This window comes from Garra rufa, chromosome 10 (assembly GCF_049309525.1).
Source record: "Garra rufa chromosome 10, GarRuf1.0, whole genome shotgun sequence".
Lineage (NCBI taxonomy): Eukaryota > Metazoa > Chordata > Actinopteri > Cypriniformes > Cyprinidae > Garra > Garra rufa.
The window spans coordinates 28878122-28897386 of record NC_133370.1 but is presented as its reverse complement, the minus strand read 5'-3'; the positions used below and the strand labels follow the sequence as shown (position 1 = coordinate 28897386).

Below are 19265 nucleotides of genomic sequence, written 5' to 3'. Positions count from 1 at the left end.
TTTACTAAAATTAACCCTGGGTATTAAGACTTCTATGGCTTAACATAAAGTAAATTATGTCTTTTACTGAAATACATAGTAGAAAACCAATGAAAGATTTACGTTATTTAAAAAAATCCACATAGTTTTATACATAGTTTAAACAGTTTAAGCCTACCCTTATATCTATCGCTCCTGTATGCTCTTTCAGTAGTTGTGTCCATCGTATCATTGTTTTATTTTCTGAGTTGTGTTGCGGTAAAAATAGCAACAGGTAGCGCCAGTAGCTCATCGAGTGCAACCATTTGACATAATCTAAATAATGCCCCCCTCCCCCTTAGTCTAAAATATGTATAAAATTATGTGGATTTTTAAAAATAATGTAAATCTTTCATGGGTCTTCTAGCACATATTTCAGTAAGAAACATAATTGAGGTTATATTAAGCCATACAAGTCTAAATACCCAGGACTTCCTTTAAAAGGAGTAGTTCACTTCCAAAACAAAAATTTACAGATAATGTACTCACCCCCTTGTCATCCAAGATGTTCATGTCTTTCTTTCTTCAGTAGTAAAGAATTTTTTTTAGGAAAACATTTCAGGATTTTTCTTATAAAAATCCTGAAATGAAGTCCAATATAATAGACTTCTATGGTGCCCCCAAGTTTGAACTTCCAAAATGCAGTTTAACTGCAGCTTCAAAGGGCTATAAATGATCCCAACCAGGGAAGAAGGGTCGTATTTAGTGAAACAATTGGATATTTTCTAACTTTTTAACCTCAAACACTCGTCTTGTCTAGCTCTGCGCAAACTCTGTGCACTCCGTTTCATGACAGTTAGGGTATGTCAAAAAACTCCCATCTCATTTTCTCCTCCAACTTTAAAATCACCCTACATCGCTGCAGAAGTACCAACCCAGTGTTTACAAAGTGAATATGCAAAGAAGGTCAAATGCCCATTACAAAAAAAAAATAACTGAAGAATAACTGTCATGAACTGGAATACACAGAGTTCACGCAGAGCTAGCATTTGAGGTTAAAAAGTATATAAATTGTAAAAAAAAAAAATTAAAAGATAACCGATTGTTTCACTAGATTAGACCCTTCTTCATTGGCTGGGATCATTTACAGCCCTTTGAAGCTGCATTTAAACTGCATTTTGGAAGTTCAAACTCGGGGACACCATAAAATTCCATTATATGAAAAAAATGAAATGTTTTCCTAAAAAAAAAACATAATTTCTTTACAACTGAAGAAAGAAAGACATGAACATCTTTGATGACAACAGGGTGAGTACAATATCTGTAAATTTTTGTTCTGCAAGTGAACTTCTCTTGTAATAAAGGATACCAGCAAATCTGCATTTGATTTTTTTCATTATAATGTAATGAAGCTCAGATCTGTCCTTTAATGTAAGTCGCCCTATAATGATTTGTGTGACAGCGCTGAAATAACATGGCCTTTCAAAGTTTTTACAACATTTTTTTTAAAGGCTAAACACTTTTCCCAACTTCATAACTCACAATGGGTTTTGCAGGATAATGAAGTCACAAAAACTTGGGGAAATATAAGCAGCTAAGCAACATCTCTCTTAGATCTTGTTTTATCCACGCCATTAATCCAGTTCTGGACTCGTAAATCTGACTGGCCTTCTCTTGGAAGAGCCAGAGATGAGTTCAAAAGACTGTTATATCTCTTTCTCACCACAGCTCAAAGTTTGGATGAGGCGTATTATTCAGCACACACTTATGAAGGCCATCTTCCGGTTGGAACCTCACAAATCCTATCGTGTTGCACCGCATACCTCCTTACCAATGACTTCTCTCCAACACCCACTCTATGTCATGCCAAAGAAAATTTGTCCAGACCGGGCCATCCAGAGCTTGGATCATAAAACTTGGACTTGAACTGGAGTCTCGCAGAAGAAAGCAAGCTGAACTGCTCTACAAAGTTCACATCAGGTGCTTTGTACATCTAGAGCAAAGACAGGAAATCAAAACCAAAGCAGGACCTGAACTGACCAAGCAACAGCTGTGAAACTGTTGGCCACAGACTATCTCAGATGTCTGATTATGATTTGTCATGTCTGTAATGAAAGATCTGCTTGATCTGACAGTCACACCCACCTTTCGTGCTCAGGGAAAAAACCATGCCATAATCCATTTTCAGCGTTCCCACTTCTTTTGACCAATGCATTTAAGTGCATTTTCCATAACCTTTCCAGTCATTCATACTCAGTGTTGGGGAGTAACTAGTTACATGTAACGGCGTTACGTAATTTAATTACAAAATAAATGTAACAGTAATTCGTTACAGTTACTTAGAAAAATGTGTAATTAAATTAGTTACTTATGAAAATGTTAAAGATTACAAATGGGGTTACATCTAAAAATTTTCTTTAAAAATCTGGGATATGTTGAATAATATTAATCTGTTGCTTTGCCTGTTTTTGATATGCACGACGCCTTCTGCTAAGGCCATTTATTAAAGCGGTGCTATTCTGATGCTTTTGATTGGTTTGAATTTGCGGTGCACCACGTCTGCCAATTAGGTTAATCCTCTTTGTCAGCGCGTTCATCGTCCCCTTTGTGTATTCGAGACCAATATTAAAAACATTCATAACAAATTAGCTAGCCTGCTAGCTGCCTTTACCAGACACACTTGTATTTATGAACCCTTTCACAAAAAAATATCGCATTTTTTCTCCTTGAATAAGGTTGGTAATGTCAGATCTAACTTGCGATTTTAATTTTGAGTGTCATTTGTAAAATCAGTGTTTAGACTACTGCGTGATTTTCAGCTGAAACGTGACTAATGATTTGAAGGATGAAAATCCGCTGCAGTTTAGTTTATTTTCGAATAATATAGATCTATTTTTCTCAAGGGCTTGAAACTTTTCTCTATAATGATCGATGTTGACCTAACGTGCCACCCAGTGGACAAATCTCTCAATTAGTTTGTCCCATTTTGTCTTGCAAAATCGAGCTATCATCTAGCGAAGCACCCCAGTTGGTCACTGAATCTAAGCAGTGTTTTAGATGAAATGTAAATTTATTAAAAAAAAAAAAAAACAATACCATGGATTTTATGACACAGCTACAATGATGGAGTCTGTTAGGATTTGGCAGTATCTATTCTAGAATCTATTCTTTCTTCTGTTAGTGATAAATAATTATTAGCCCTGTATGGTATATGATTTCCCTTCACACATAGTGGTAAAAAAAAAAAATACTATGCAGATTTTTACCATTTTTTATTATATCAGTAAGAAGAAAAAAACGTGTTTTTACTAAATTATTATAATCTAGAATTGTGTTTTCTCTTAAATATAACTAAAAATAATTATCTATTATTTTAAATAGATAATTTAGATATTTAAAGAAATCTTTTTTAAGATTTAAGTTTTTCAAGGCATTGTTACTTGCCAGTGTGTCCTGTCATAGCTATGCAAAATTTTGATTTTGTAACAACAGTAAACTATTTTTTTGTTATAAGGTCTGGTTTTGTGATGGCTGTACTTTAAAATAAATTAATATAATCTTAATTCAAGTGATGAAAGATTTTGAAAATGATTTAGTTGAAAATATCCATTAGAAACTTAAAAGTAATCAAAAAGTTATCAGTTGTAATCAGTTACTTTACTTTTCTAAAGTAATTGAAAAGGTACACTACTTATTACATTTTAAATAGGGTAATTTGTAATCTGTAATCTATTACATTTCCAAAGTAACCTCCCCAACACTGTTCATACTAGACAGGGCAACACATTCTCACTCCCAACTCGTCACATATTGACGCTTGGTCAGGTCTGCGTACAGGGTCCTCCATTGCTTAAATCAAGACAGCTGTTTGTTTGTTTCGTGATAGTTGTTCATGAGTCCCTTGTTTATCCTGAACAGTTAAAACTTCCCGCTGTTCTTTAGAAACCTCCTTCAGGTCCCACTGATTCTTTGGTTTTTCAGCATTTTAGTGTATTTGAACCCTTTTCAACAATGAATGTATGATTTTGAGATCCATCTTTTCACACCGAGGACAACTGAGTGACTCATATACAACTATTACAAAAGGTTTGAACGCTCACTAATTCTCCAGAAGAAAACACGATGCATTAAGAGCTGGGGGTGAAAACTTTTGAACAGATTGAACATTTTTCTTATTTTGCCTAAATATCATATTTTTTCCATTTAGTACTGCTCTTCAGAAGCTATAGAAGATACTAAGATGTTCCCCAGAAGACAAAATAAGTCAAATTTACCCTGATCTTCAATTTCAAATTCCTGCTTTAATGCATAGTTTTTCCTTTTGAAGCATCAGTGAGTGTTTGAACCTTATGTAATAGTTGCATATGAGTCTCTCAGTTGTCCTCAGTGTGAAAATATTGATCTCAAAATCATACAGTCATTGCTGGAAAGGGTTCAAATACACAAAATTGCTTAAAAATTAATTTGTGGGACCTATATATAAAAACCATATCTGTCTGTGTATTGTTAAGAGTACCAGCAAAGTCACTCTTGGGTTCTACAAAGCAGCTCTTTACAAAATTCATTCTCAGCAGGGTGCAGTTTTTGACATAAAGCCCATCTACAGAGCAATAAAACTGCCCTGCAAGGAATGCAGAAAGAAAACATGTCATGTTATATCTGTTTTATGCCTCATTCAAATTGCTCTGCAACTTGCAGCTTTTTCTTTAATAATGTTCTAGGAATGCTAATTTATTCTATAATAACATTGGATTTGCACTTCAATATTTCTAAAGAATGACCTTTTAATGTCTTTTTTCAGGTTTTAAAATCCTAACTAGAATCTAACTCCTTCCATAAACTCCAGGTATGGAAACTAAACCACAAATCCACCTTTTTCGAATTTAAATGCACAGTTGATCCAGCTAAATCAGGCAAGTCTTACAGAAACATCTAATGTAAACATGGAAAAACAAACTCCGCATATTTATAATAGCATTGTGTGCATCAACAGTCTTTCATGAAATCAAAAGATATCAGTCAGTGTGTACAGTGAGTATAGCCAGCAGCAACATAAGCAACCACATTAAAGAGATGGATAGATATATATATATGCGAGTATGAGGGTGTGTGTGTGACCCCGAGACACCTCTTCAACATGGAAACGTATCTCTCACCGTGAACTTCAACTCAACCCTGACTCCTCTCTCTCCAGCACGCTTCAGACGCTGAGATCAGATTTCTGCATGAAAAGAAGACTTAGAGGAACCACACTTTGTCCAGCAACATAAACCTCTCTATATCAGATCACTTTAGAAAGGCACTTTAGGATGCAAAAGAGCCTTAATAGTTGTACCACACGCGAGAGCTGAACACCATGTCTTCTGTTACAGTGACCTTCCCTTTCAAATAACAGGTAGTCTATATACACCCACTTAGGCCCTGTTTACACCTGTTATTAAAGTAGCAGTTGAAGTGAAAATTCTGTTATTAATTATTCACCCTCATGACGTTCCAAACCCGTAAAACCTTTATTTATCTTTGGAACACAAATTAAGATATTTTTGAAATCCGAGAGCTTTCTGACCCTGCATACACTCTTAAAATGCAGAAAGAAAACACGTCACGTTTTATCTGTTTTATGCCTCATTCAAATTGTTCTGAAACTTGCAGCTTATTTAAAAAAAAACTGTAAAGCATTTTTCTTTAATAATGTTCTAGAAATGTTAATTTATTCTGTATTAACATTGGATTTGCAAACAGACTCATTAGATATTAGTTCACTTTAATATTTCTAAAGGAATATATATATATAAATCTAACAAAAAAAATGACCTTTTTTTAAATTTTTAAATCCAAACTAGAATCTAACTCCTTCCATAAACTAAATTCCATTAAAAATAAAGGTTCCAAAAAGGGTGTTTTTCCAGTGATGGCACAGAAAAAACATTTTTGGTTCCCCAAAGAACCTTTCAGTAGCTGCATTTACATTACCCCTTAAATTGCGCAAATTGAAAATTCATCTAATGGAAACGCATCAATTGCGCAAAAACTCCCATATATTGCAAAAAAGTTTTTACGGTCACATGAGGTATTTTTTCAGGCAATTCGAAAAAGGAATATTTCGCAAAACAGCAATGGAACCGGCTTTTTCGCATTTACAGGTCACATTCGATTAAAAATAGCCAAAATCCCACAAAAATCCGTTGCCATGACTTATTGCGAGAGGAAAAAAATTACGCTTTAGTCGCATAACAACGGTTAATGGAAATGCCGTCATTTCGCAATACTTTTTAAACGACATTTATAAAATATCGCCAAAGTTTTGCGCAAATCTGTAATAGAAATGTGCCTAGTGAACAGTTTCTAGAACCATTTTGAAGAACATTTTAAAAATCTAAAGCACCTTTTTCAACCATAAAGAACCATTTCTGAATTTGAAAGGTTCCATGGATGTTCAAGGTTCTTTATAGAACCATTGATGCCAGTAAAGAACCTTTATTTTTAAGAGCGCAACTGACACGTTCAAGGCCCAGAAAGGTAGTAAGGACATCTCAAAAATAGTCCATGTGACATCAATTGTTCAACCTCTATTTTATGAAGCTACAAGAATACTTTTTGTGCATAAAAAAAAACAAAAAATAACAGCGTTATTCAACAATTTCTTCTCTTCCGTGTCAGTAAAGTAAAATAACAATCATACAAGTGAAATAACAACAATAAATTGGTTTGTGGCCCTTGATGCTACAAAGATCCCTGAACTTTCCAAATGTAAGAGTCTTTGCCTTAAAGCCTCATGTGATGGACCTGATACGCACTCGATAGGGCATTATTCAACCACAGCACAATGTGTACCTTTATTTGTTTACAAAGACTGAGTGATATATGAATATGAAGCTAATAAAATGTCTACCATTGTCCTTTTTCCAACACTATATAGAACAATTTTCTAATCTAATAAAGAGTAGTCCTCTTTTGGGGAGTCAGTCTGCACTCCCTTCAAAACTATAGTCAAGGAGAGTGAATTCCACTGGCCTGACGTACGTTTTTACTTTCACAGTCTTTCATACAGGAATTCAAAACTATTTCGAGCTTAGTAAGAGGCTAAGTGTAATACCTAGGGAGAAAAGTATCGAAGGGATGGAAATCATAGACCTGGATGACTGTTTCAAACACCAATTTCAAGGTTTGATCTGAAGAATGAAAGATATTTGATGTGATGTATAACATCTGTCATTGCTAATAAGTTAACAAACTGTAAAAAGAATAAGGGAACTCTACGGTGAAAAATTCAGATGAGAACTATGTTCCCATCAGCTCTTTTAATTAAAAACAGCTGAGCATGCCCTGCTTTGGAATAACCTTGACATATAATTTAAAACAAACTTCTTCTGATAAATCAGCATGGTCCTAGCCAAAATCATGAGTATCATACAAACGTACTAAGAACTGTGCAGCCTTGTGAAAAGCTCCTTGGGTCATCTTTAAGAGTTGTAGTTTACAGCTCAGGGATTAAAACAGAGAACATATGTTTCTTAAAGATGTAGCTAGCAAGGGGCTAATGATTACTTCCAGCAGGACTAGCAAAGCCTGCTAGGCTAATTACATCTGATAAAATCAATCCAGCTTTTGTCCATGCTCTCGCCTGGCCTGGCTATAAACTTAAAAAAAAGAGAGCACACCTTCAACTAAAGATTTTATCATTCCACAAATAACTACATTTTGGTGCATTTTTGGCAACTTTGCATGTACAGCTTGATTTATTACTTACAAATAAAGTATTGTGTCAGAATCATGGTACAGTATCAGAGGTAAACTTGTAAACACCAGCTGTTCAGTAAAAATACTGGGTTAAATACAACCCTGCGCTGGGTAGATGTTTTTATGCCCAAACTTACACAACACACACTGGCTAAAATTCAAAAAGTAAAGAAGCATAATACACTCTTAAAAATAAAGGTGCTTCATTTGGTTCTACAAAGAACCATTTCTTTCTTACCTTTTTATAATCTGATGAACCTTCTTTCGCCACAAAGAACCTTTTGTAAAACAGAAAGGTTCTTCGGACTTTAAAGGTTCTTTATGGAACCATTTAGACAAAAAAGGTTCTTCTATGGCTTCCTGAAGCATCTTTATTTTTAAGAGTGTAGGAGTGTAAGTGCAAATAGCGATATTCTATGTACACAATAGGAGTATTTTCTTTGTAGTAATAGTAGTTGCATGCTATTTATACCACTTAGTGCAAATGGTGGCAGACAGTACGGAATAATAACATATTGGGTGTAAATTACAATATTTATTAAAATTATTAAATGGATGCGCTTTGGGACAATAAAGCCCTCCCTACACTTACACCTAAGCCTAGCCGATAAACACCTGTGAAGCACATCATTTCCCACTTTAGATTACTTCCTTCATTGTTATTGAAAATAAATGCCTTTCAGATGTGATATGTGATTTGAAAAGGGAAAAGAACGAGTTCGTCAAAAGGCGGATTCGAAATCTAGTTAGTGTAAATAGCCTCTGCCAACAAGGCAAGCTATTTGCAATTAGTGTAAATAGACACTCCGTAATAGGCATATTCTTGTAATTGTTGTTGGTGTCACTGAATATTATTATGCAAACGAATAATAAAGCCTAATAGCATTATGCAACCCATGATGGAGTTCAAAAGTTCCTCAGGGTCAGATCGGTTTAGGTCAAGTTCCACATTCCAGTTAAGGTAACTGATCTTTCAAAGTGTAAAATTGAACCACTCGCAGTAACACATTTAATCACACTTGGAATGTTCAGGGGATCAAAGCAGGGGGCATCAACAACAGCTCAAGACCACTGTGAGGAGTGCTGATGCCAAATATCCCACATAAATAGCTTCAGAAGACTGCAGGGTTTTTCTTAAACGAAACTACAAAGCACTGACAATTTCGAGCTGATTTATGCTTTTACTCCACAGTAAAAACACACCACAGCACAAGCAACAGGGCTCAAGCTCCTGTGGGGTTATCAGTGAGGAAGTGCTGGTAGGAAAGGGCCCTCTCTCAGAACAATACTATCTGACAGCTCTGAAGCTGCTCTGCCCACTTCTCCTCAGTCAAACAGCCCCAAAACAGTGGCAAGTTCAGTGTTCGGTTTGATACACCGTAAGCCTGGATGACTCACTATGGAGCAAATGAGTGGCTGCGCTTTTCCATCCCAGGAGCGGCGAACAATGAGGAGCCACACATACACATTAAAACGAAACAACTCAAGACACAAAAATGCCTCGCTAGCACTCAGTGCTAATCTAAAAAAAGGACTCCCAAGTTTGTCCACAATACATTTCATAAACTACCCTTGTAAAATGCAAACATGTGGAGACTAAAATGACCACACACAATTCATGTGGGTTTAGTTTCAAACTTAGAGTTTGCTAATTTGGTTCTGTCATTTTACCCAAAATATTCCTATGAGCTGTAAATATGTCACGCGTAATATTCCATTTAAAGGTAGAGTGTGTAATTTTTCTGATGTTAAAATATTTCTCCTTTCCAAGTTCAAGCTGCTCTGTTTGTTTGAGCAGTTCAGTATGTCAAGTTCTGACTCAGCCAATGGGGTAAGTAACAATAGCTAAGCTTACAAACATAAAAGTCTACCCAAAAATAAAAATATCAGTCATCATTTTCTCACCCTCATGTCATTCCAAACCTGTATCACATGCAGGACACAAAAGAAGATATTTTTGAACCACTGATGTCACATGGACTATTTTAACGATGTCCTTCCTACCTTATTGGGCCTTGAACTTGCCAGTTGCATTGCTGTCTATGCAGGGTCAGAAAGCTCTTGGATTTCATCAAAAAATCTTAATTTGTCTTCCTTAGAAAAATGAAGGTCTTCAAGTTCGGAATGACATGAGGGTGAGTAATTATCACCTCTGCTGGTCACAAGACCAAACTGTAAGCAAGAGAGAGACAATGGCTTGGTCTATACAGAGCGGTGGCTACAGCGTCTTCCCATGTGCAGTGTTTAAGGCGGAGCTGGTGTAAATCAAAGCCGCAGAGGCAGTCATTGGAAGAACCACTCTGACATTACTGTGGACAGGCTGAGGAGAGAGGAGATCTGCTCTCACTGAGGGCTGGATATACTGCAGGCCGCAACCGCACACACACACCACACATTGGCTCTGAGGATGCCCTCACTGGAGAACAACCTTCCACACTGCACACGCTATATCCACCCCCTTCATGTTTACTTCGTCTTCCCACCTAATTCCATGTACAGCACATTTTACAACCACAGACACTGAGAAATGCAGATTGCTGGCTGTCCTTTCTCACGTTATTTTATTAACCTTCATTATAGATTTACAAACCCAATGACATTGCTTGTTGAGCACGTTTTATTTTTTCCAATGCTGATATATTGCTTTCCCTATTACAGCAGGAAGTTTATAGCAGGAAATGTCTATTTCTGGCTATTGTTTATGAAGTTGATTTGCTGCTTGCAAGTTGTTCGCAGGAGGTATTCTTATTCAAGAAACCACCTGATTGGACGATAAACTGTAGTGAAGGATGATTCATCTCAATTCTGGTCCATCTTCCTATATGTGAGGGACTGCAAATTTTAAAGGAGTGGTGCCTTTTTTAGTCTCGCGTCGCCAGACCTTCAGATTGGTGGCTGAAGATCTGGAATTCCTGGTTGTTTGACCGACATGTCAAACAACAAATCACAGTTCGTTTCGTTCAGCGTCACGTTTTGGGGCGTGGAAATGCCCCTACAACAACAAACTGGCATGCAACAAGTCAGTCATTGAAATAACCAGCATTGGAAGTTAAATAAGAAGAGGGAGAACAAGCATTAAGTCAGTAATTTGTTTGCGAACGTCACAAGTGTGTATAACAACAGTGGCGTCTGCAGGAGCACATTTTAGCAAAAAGCAGAGTAAATCAGTCTGCGACACGAAGCGCGACATTAAGCGCGACACTTGCGTCTCCCGGAAATACGATCAAATTCAATGAATCAGATGACGACTTCGACATTCCTGAAGTGTTTCCTGTTAAGTGTGCCATATGCATCAGACGTTTAGCCAACGTTCTGTGGGCGTGACGTAGGGCTGGGCCGATAAACGATATTATATCGAATCGCGATAAAATTTATGTTAATAACGATAATAAGCTCTAGACATTTTTTGCTCGATATGGATTAATCTAAGTGCCAATCACACAGCAGAAATATGCGACAACAGCCAATCAGCGTGCAGCGTGCGTGTGCATGTCAAAGTACAAAGTTCATTTCCTACAGCACTTTGCGAAGCAAACTTAACACCAGGACGACAAAAAAAAAAAAGAGTGGAAGCAGCGACGAAAGTGAAACTAACCTCGAGTTATTATCCAAAGATGTTGAAATTGTCGACAAAAAGGTAGCACGAATTCCATTAAGTGGTTTGGCTATCTAAAAAGTGACTCTCAGCTCAACTGAGAGTTTGGCGCGATTGTTAAAACTGAAACCGAAAGCAAAAAAGGCACGCGCATTCAAAAGCAATTTTAATCCCCCTTGTTTAGAGAGTGACTCCCCAATGCGTGCAAATTAGGCTACATGACATATCTAGGCTGTTATTAGTATGTAGACTATGATAGGTTGTGTATATCTATAGCTCTGTATCATGCTTGAAATATTCGGTCTCTATTTGCACTTTGAATATTTAGAGAGTAGCCTACTTTGATTATGGCTGAATTATCTGCACTTAATACGATTAAGAAAGAACTGTGTCGTAATTGTTATTTATACTGTAGATTGTTTCAAAATGCAGTGGTTGCCTCTAATTTAAATAGCTCAACCTATAATAGAGAAAATAAACAATTGTGTTAATAATAATAAATAAATAAATAAATAATTGTTACAAATTATGTTTTTACAATCATTTTATGTTTACATTTTGTACATTTACTCTCATTTACCATACTCTGTCACAACTTTTATTTTTTTAATTTATTTTAGTAAGGTGTTTTAAGTTTTAAGGCCAAATCTGTAATCTGTTTTTGTTAATAAACTATACTTTAAAATGTAATTCAATGAACCCTTTAATTTTTGTGGCTTTAGTCATTGTTGGGATACTATTTTAAAGCTGGCAACATCAACAGCTTATATCGAAATATATATCGTTATCGTTCAATATGGGGAAAAAGTTATCGAGATTACATTTTTGCCATATCGCCCAGCCCTAGCGTGACGTCTGAGGCTGAGACTATGCGTTTTTTATCATACTGTTCTCTGAGGTCCACTTATAATGTAATAGAGAAAAAAATCATAATTTAGAAGATTTTTTAGGCCTGGTTTCACAGACAGGATTTAGACTAAACCGGGATTAGGTCATAGTTCAATTAGGACATTTAAGCAATTTTTTATAAACGTGCCTTAGAAAAAAAACATGACTGGTGTGCATCTTGAGACAAAACAAAGACACTATGTTTAAGATCAATCAGTGCAAGTTTCTTTCAGTTGAAACAGCTCAGACTTACATCTTAGTCTAGGACTAGGCTTAAGCCTTGTCTTTGAAACCAGAGGTTAAATGTGGCAGATTGCAGACTCTGAAGTAAACGCATGTCCACTGATATGATTGGCTAACAGTTGTGTATGTTTGACAGCCTACATTCTTCATAGATGGACGCATAAATAGTCAGTACTAGAGATGTAATGATATCAAAATGTCACAATGCGATAATATGGTGATATGAAGTCCACGATACAATATTTATTACAATATTTAAAAATAGACAAATGAGAAATTGAACATTTTTTAAATTATTCTATTGAACATTATTATTAATTATTATTATTAAATTATTTTGTCTAATACTCTTTGAGAGTTCAAAATTAAGAGCTCCAACTCATGTTCTTAACTAAGAAAACAAGACAGAAAAAAGTCTTTAGCTTTAAAGAGTACTCAGCCCTCTTTTTGTGATATACTGTCTCAGTTTAAATTACATTCACACTGGTGTTTTAGGAAGCCAAAAAAATTAGAATACAATAATAATAATAACAACAATGCCATTAATGGCCATATACTGTAAAACAATTGCACTGCAAATTAAATAAAAATAAATATTTCATAGGTATATTATTTGAGCTTAACACTAAAGTAGGGAAATTACAATACTTCTTTCCTAATTTCTACACTTGAAGGAGATGTTTTTAATTTGAACTGCAGTAACATTACCCATTCAAACCGCAAACTGCTAACTGTCAACAATTCACACTGCACAAATAAATATTCATTTGACCCTTGTGCAATTAGGCTTTTAAATGGTTCTTGAGGAAATTTGTTAGGGCATGTGATATTTATGTTTGTATGTATTGTATGAGTCTGTCTGTTTCTGATTTTAATAAAGTTTGACTTTGACCATGACCTTGCACTTTTAAGCTTTTATTTTGACGGGAACGACACAGTAGAGCTTTATTTTGAAAGAAAACTCCAGCTTCTGTGAAAACAGGCTTACAAAAATAATGTAATCGTCTGCCGCAAAAATAAAACTTAACAGGTGGCCACTGCATTCCCAAATGCACACTAAAACTCACAAAACATGCAACAAACAAGTTCACTGCCATCAATCACTGTGAATGGAGCCGTTTTGAGGTGCAGAAAACACCAGATCACGAGCAGATTGCCTGAACGAAGTGCGCGCTTCACTTTGAAATGCACGACAAAAACAGACTTGATGAATGGATTAAGCCATATTACGCTTTCGGTTTTAGTCGTTTGACAGATACTGTGTCAAAGCATAATGGCCCAAAACACAACTTTGAAGACCTTTTATGTTAGAATAAGAAGTTTAAATATATTCTTTAAACTACACTTTTTGCCCGGAAGACCTATTGTTTTATATCATCATGTGACCACGATAATATCGAGACAGTTTTGCTATCGCGATATCACAATATTGATAATATTGTTATATCCCACTTTTTAAAAATTCCAATTGTGTAGAATTGTGCCTTGTTTGTAAACTGATCCATGGTTAAATGAAGTGAACAAAGGACCAAGTTCTTGCTGACACTGTCTGGAACTTTAAAACATTTCAAATAAAGTTTATCCACTCTTTCTTAATGTTGGGATCAGAAGGAAGGCAATGCAAAGACAAAAACAAAGAATGTTTTTCCACAACATGGCACAGCACAGCATTTTGTTGTCTTCTGGGCCATCTTTATCATTTGGTTTCTGCGTAGACCTATTATTTATTTACACTACATGTACGAATCACTCAGTGTCATTCCACAACCTGTCGTTTTGATAGATTGGCTTTAACATAAGCTGTTTTTAGATTACTGAGAAAGTTTTGAGTACTGAAACTTACAGGATGTTTTTTATAGTACAACCTCTTATATGTCAAAAGATTAAGGGAATTTTGATTTCTCAGTTTATGATGCCTTTAAAATCACAGTAGCTCAAAGTAGCTTGGGGGTTTAGAGTTGTAAGATTTTTTAATGACTTTTGAAAGAAATCTCTTTTGCTAATTAATGCTGCAAAAATAAATAAATGTGATAATGTGAAAATCTATAACAATTCAGATGATCTGTTTTCTAGTTTAATATTTTTTTTAAATGTAATTTATATTCCTGTGATGGAAGAGCTGAATTTTCAACAGCCATTACATAGTTCAGTGTCATATGTGACCCAGGACCACAAAACCAGTCATAAGGTTAAATTTTACAAAAATGAGATATATACATCATATGAAAGCTCAATAAATAAGCCGTCTATTGATGCATGGTTTGTTAGGATAGGACAATATTTGGCCGAGATACATCTATTTGAAAATCAGGAATCTGAGGGTGCAAAAAAATCTAAATACTGAGAAAATCACCTTTAAAATTGTCCAAATTAGGTTCTTAACAATGCATTTTACAAATCAAAAATTACATTTTTATATATTTTTAGTAGGAATTTTACAAAAAATATTCATGAAACATGATCTTTACTTAATTTCCTAATGATTTTGGCATAAAAGAAAAATCAACATTTTTGACCCATGCAATGTATTTTTGGCTATTGCTACAAATATACCCCAGCGACTTAAGACTGGTTTTGTGGTCCAGGGTCACATATGATCCTTCAGAAATTATTCTAATATGCTGATTTGGAGCTGAACATTTTTTATTATCAGTGTATAGCACTTTTTTTTTTTTCAAGATTCTTTGATGAAGAGAAAGTTCAGTAGAACAGCATATTTAAATTTTTTATTTTTTTTAAGTTAATGACCATAAACTTTTTAGCAGCAATGTACATATGACCTCAAAGCTAACAGACTGAAAGCCGCAAAACAAAAATTTGGACTTTATGGGGTCTTTAAGTGTTTGTTTATTCTGGGTATGATTTATTAGAGCGAAATCATACCAATGACTGTGTTCTAATAAATCCCACCCAGAATAAATAAACAAAGAAAGCCTCACAAGAAAAAGGCCTCAAAAGCCAGCCTCATAAGTTCCCCAGCATTTGTCATTTTATTTTCATCCACATTCACACAATTCTCCCAAACACACCCAGTCAGCTTCTTCCCCCCCCCAAGGCAAACTCTAAACACCACTATGGATTTGGATCAGATTTGAAGACTAGATTAGGAAAAAGAGAAAAGGGATGAAAATAAAAGACACGTTCTCCACAGTGTTTGTGATGGCCAGTTTATTTTTAAGTTTTTAAAGCCTCACAAAAAAAGTTCCACCAAAATAATCAGCAAGTCAAAAGTAGCAAAACAAGAAGAAAAAAAACCGAAAGGCTAGCTAGTGATGGTTAATGAAGACCATATGCCTACCTTCACTGGTAGCTGCATTCTTTGGAGCTTTGGTTGATGTCTGATCTGTACTTGAACTCAGGTCGGAGGAAATACTGGAACTGCCTTTCCCTAAAATCACAAAAAACACCCCAGGACACATCAGGACACCCAAAGCAACACTACTACAGAATCAACATATCGACAACGATGCTGTATGCAAACATCAGAACTGCTTATGTTTAGCAAACTTACACATATGTACATTTACAGTGCCTTGCGAAAGTATTCATACCCCCTCATTTTTGCACATTTTGTTATGTTGCTGCCGCTTTATGTTAAACTGCTTTAAATTACTTTTTTTCCCACATCCAAAAAGGCTTGAGGCTGTAAAGGTAAAGGTGCAATGTACTTATTTCCATTTTTAATTTTTAATAAATTTATGAAGTTGTGACAATCCTTTTTTTGCTTTTTCATTATGGTGCATGGAGTGTAGATTGATGTAGAAGAAAAGTAATAAAAAAACAGCTTAACATAACGCAGCAACTTAACAAAACATGAAAAAAATGAAGGTATGAATACTTTTGAAACAGACTGTATAATGCTCATAATAAACAAAAAACAGTATCAACACTTTATTTCATCTGTCAAGCGTGCACAAGTAAAATAAATATAATAAAAAAATTATGCAACAGGGTTCACCAAATCTTGCAATAAATGCCAGGCATTCTTTTTCTGTCCATCACAAACTTAGAATAACAAACCAGATGCCTCCCACAGATACTCCCCAATGGCATGGACAAAAAAACGAAAGCTGAAACTTTTTACAAATCACATTAAAGGAAAACTGTGCCCAAACAACAGGCCCAGCTCAATTTGAAATAACCGTGCAAGATGAGGCGCCATTCAAATGAGTTCATCACATAAAAAAATTCAATATTACATAAAGATGATCAAAGTTACTAGAACACTAGCAGCCAAAACAATTTATTTTGGTGATGATAAAGTTCTTTGGAATGCTAGATGAGAAGCAGATTTTATAATATCTGAAAAGTTGATTCCAAATTAGGAAAGACACAACCGTAAACCTAAGCCTCATGTTTCTTCGTATTTGCAATTTGATTAGTGGTGCTGATTCCTCTTTGTTTCTGATTTATTTTGAATCGACACGCTCAATAACCAGCAGAACAAATGTATTTCTGTCTTTTGGTAACCTAAAATAACATGCCCTGGTGTGAAAGTTTCCTAAACACTCCTGTTTGTTTCAATGGCACTTGAGAGCATCAGGTCACATATGAGGCATGTTTACAGGCTCAATGAGAGAGAAAACACAAGCCGAGTTCACATAAGCTTTTATTTTACCATAAATGGCCTGACTGATGGAGCTTCCACATGCTGAGAAAAAAATGTGTTTTGCTCTGTAAACAAACCTGTTTTTCACTAAATAGTCTCCTAGTGATATCACTAAAGACATTTCAGGCCAGTTTTTTAATGATGAGTGAAATCAGTGAACCAAAGTGGAATCTGCTTAGACACCAACTTTGAATGCAACGTCTGGTTACATCACATTCATTGTTTATTGTTCATTGTCTCTTAAGAATGTGCTTCATTGCTGATGAGATTAATTGACTGAACAAACAAAGCTATTGCCATAGATCCTCACTTTTTATCATTACAGAGCAAACACTGAATATAGGCCTACTTAATGAGGAGCAAGGCATTCTTAATACAAACAGTGTGTTACAAATGTAAGACACCCTAAACCAGTTCCAAAGATTGCAGTGTCACAATTACATAAAAGCCTTAAACCAACCAAATAAGCACTAAGCTCATATATCCATGTGACTGAACACTTAAAAAAATAAAGGCTTCTTTAGCATCCTTAAGACATTAATTGCATAAAACAAAGAGGCAATAATAGGTTTAAAAGTTTTTAAAAGTTTAAACGTCTCTTCTGCTCAGCAATTAGGCATTTATTTGATACAAAATACAGCAAAAGCAGTAATATTGTGAAATATTTTACTATTTAAAAAACCTGCTTTCTATTTGATTATACTTTAAAATGTAATTTATTCCTGTGATCAAAGCTACATTTTCAGCATCAGTGTCATATGATCCTTCAGAAATTATTTTAATATGCTGATTTGCTGTTCAAGCAACATTTTTTATTAATATTATTAATATTTTTTTTGCATTTTTTCAGGATTTTTTGAAATATCCAAAGATCAGCATTTATCTAAAATAAAAGGCTTTTGTAACATTATACACTATACCATTCAAAAGCTTGAAGTCAGTATCATTTTATTTTATTTTTGTAACTTTTATTTAGCAAGGATGTTTTAAATTGATCAAAAGTGTTAATAAAGACATTTATAATGTTACAAAATATTTCTATTTCAGATAAATGCTGTTCTTCTAAATATTCTATTCATCAAAGAAACCTGAAAAAATTCTACTCAGCTGTTTTCAACATAACAATAAATGTTTTTTGAGCAGCAAATCAGAATATTAGAATGATTTCTGAAGGATCATGCGAATAAAGTAATGATGCTAAAAATTCACCTTTAAAATCACAGGAATAAATTACATTTTAATAAATATATTCAAATAGAAAACAAAAAGTAAAAATATTTCAAAATATTACTGTTATTGCTGTATTTTGGCTTGGGGAGCAGAAGAGACTTCTTTAAAAAAACAAACAACAAAAAAAAATCATAAAAAATCTTACTGTTCACAAACTTTTGACTAGTAGTGTATGTTTATTTTGTTATAATTCACTATACATTTGACCGGGTTTACTTTGGATAACTTATTTAGGTTACAAAAAAAGGTTCCACTGGAATAGATCCAGGACATCCTGATTTTATTTGGAGGGAGAAAATATGGTCTTTGACTGTAACTCCCTATGTTAGAGGTTCACACAGTCGTCAAATTAAACATGAACAAACATTTGCTTTAATGCATCCATGATGCATCCACGATGCATTAAATACTCATACTGTATTGTTTGTAAAACAAATGCTGAAAAGAAAGACTGGTACTGTTTAAAAACATCTCAGAAGTAAACTAGAAGAAACAATAGTAAGTATTTATTGCATTAAAGCCACTTAAAAGAGTCATGACATGGATTTTTTTTATTATTTGAATGTGTTCCTTGAGGTTTACTCATAATGTTAAAAGTTTTTTTGCACAAAAAACAAAATAAATATGTGGAAAAATTATTATTTTCAACTCTCATTCTGACCCTCTGTCTGAAACGACCTGTTTTTAAGGGCCGGGTCCTTTAAAGCTTCTCAGTAATCAGCCGCTGTTATGATTGGCTAACATCATTGCATAGAAAACAGTATCAACGCTATTGCATATGAGTGATTTGACAACATGTTGAAAAAAATGGTCATTTTCAGACAAAACATTATGAAACCATTTACTTACAGTTTGTGATGCAGCTGCAGTCAGATCTACTGTAGTAACACTTCATCTTTCAACAAATGTTTCTTTGTGAACTTTTCATGACACTGTGGCTCGTTTACAAAACAAAATACTCAAACAATCCTCTGACACGATTCGGAATGCCATAAAAAATAT

The 19265-nt window shown here is 34.8% G+C and overlaps 1 protein-coding gene across 1 annotated transcript in view; it reads right to left on the bottom strand.

The window, feature by feature from the left end:
- fbxl7 (F-box and leucine-rich repeat protein 7) overlaps nucleotides 1–19265 on the bottom strand; it is a 49935-nt gene that overhangs the window by 27485 nt on the left and 3185 nt on the right. The window contains exon 2 of the mRNA XM_073849658.1: nucleotides 15723–15812. Within this exon, the coding sequence (XP_073705759.1) occupies nucleotides 15723–15812 (90 nt within the window). The remainder of the gene's footprint in view (nucleotides 1–15722; nucleotides 15813–19265) is intronic.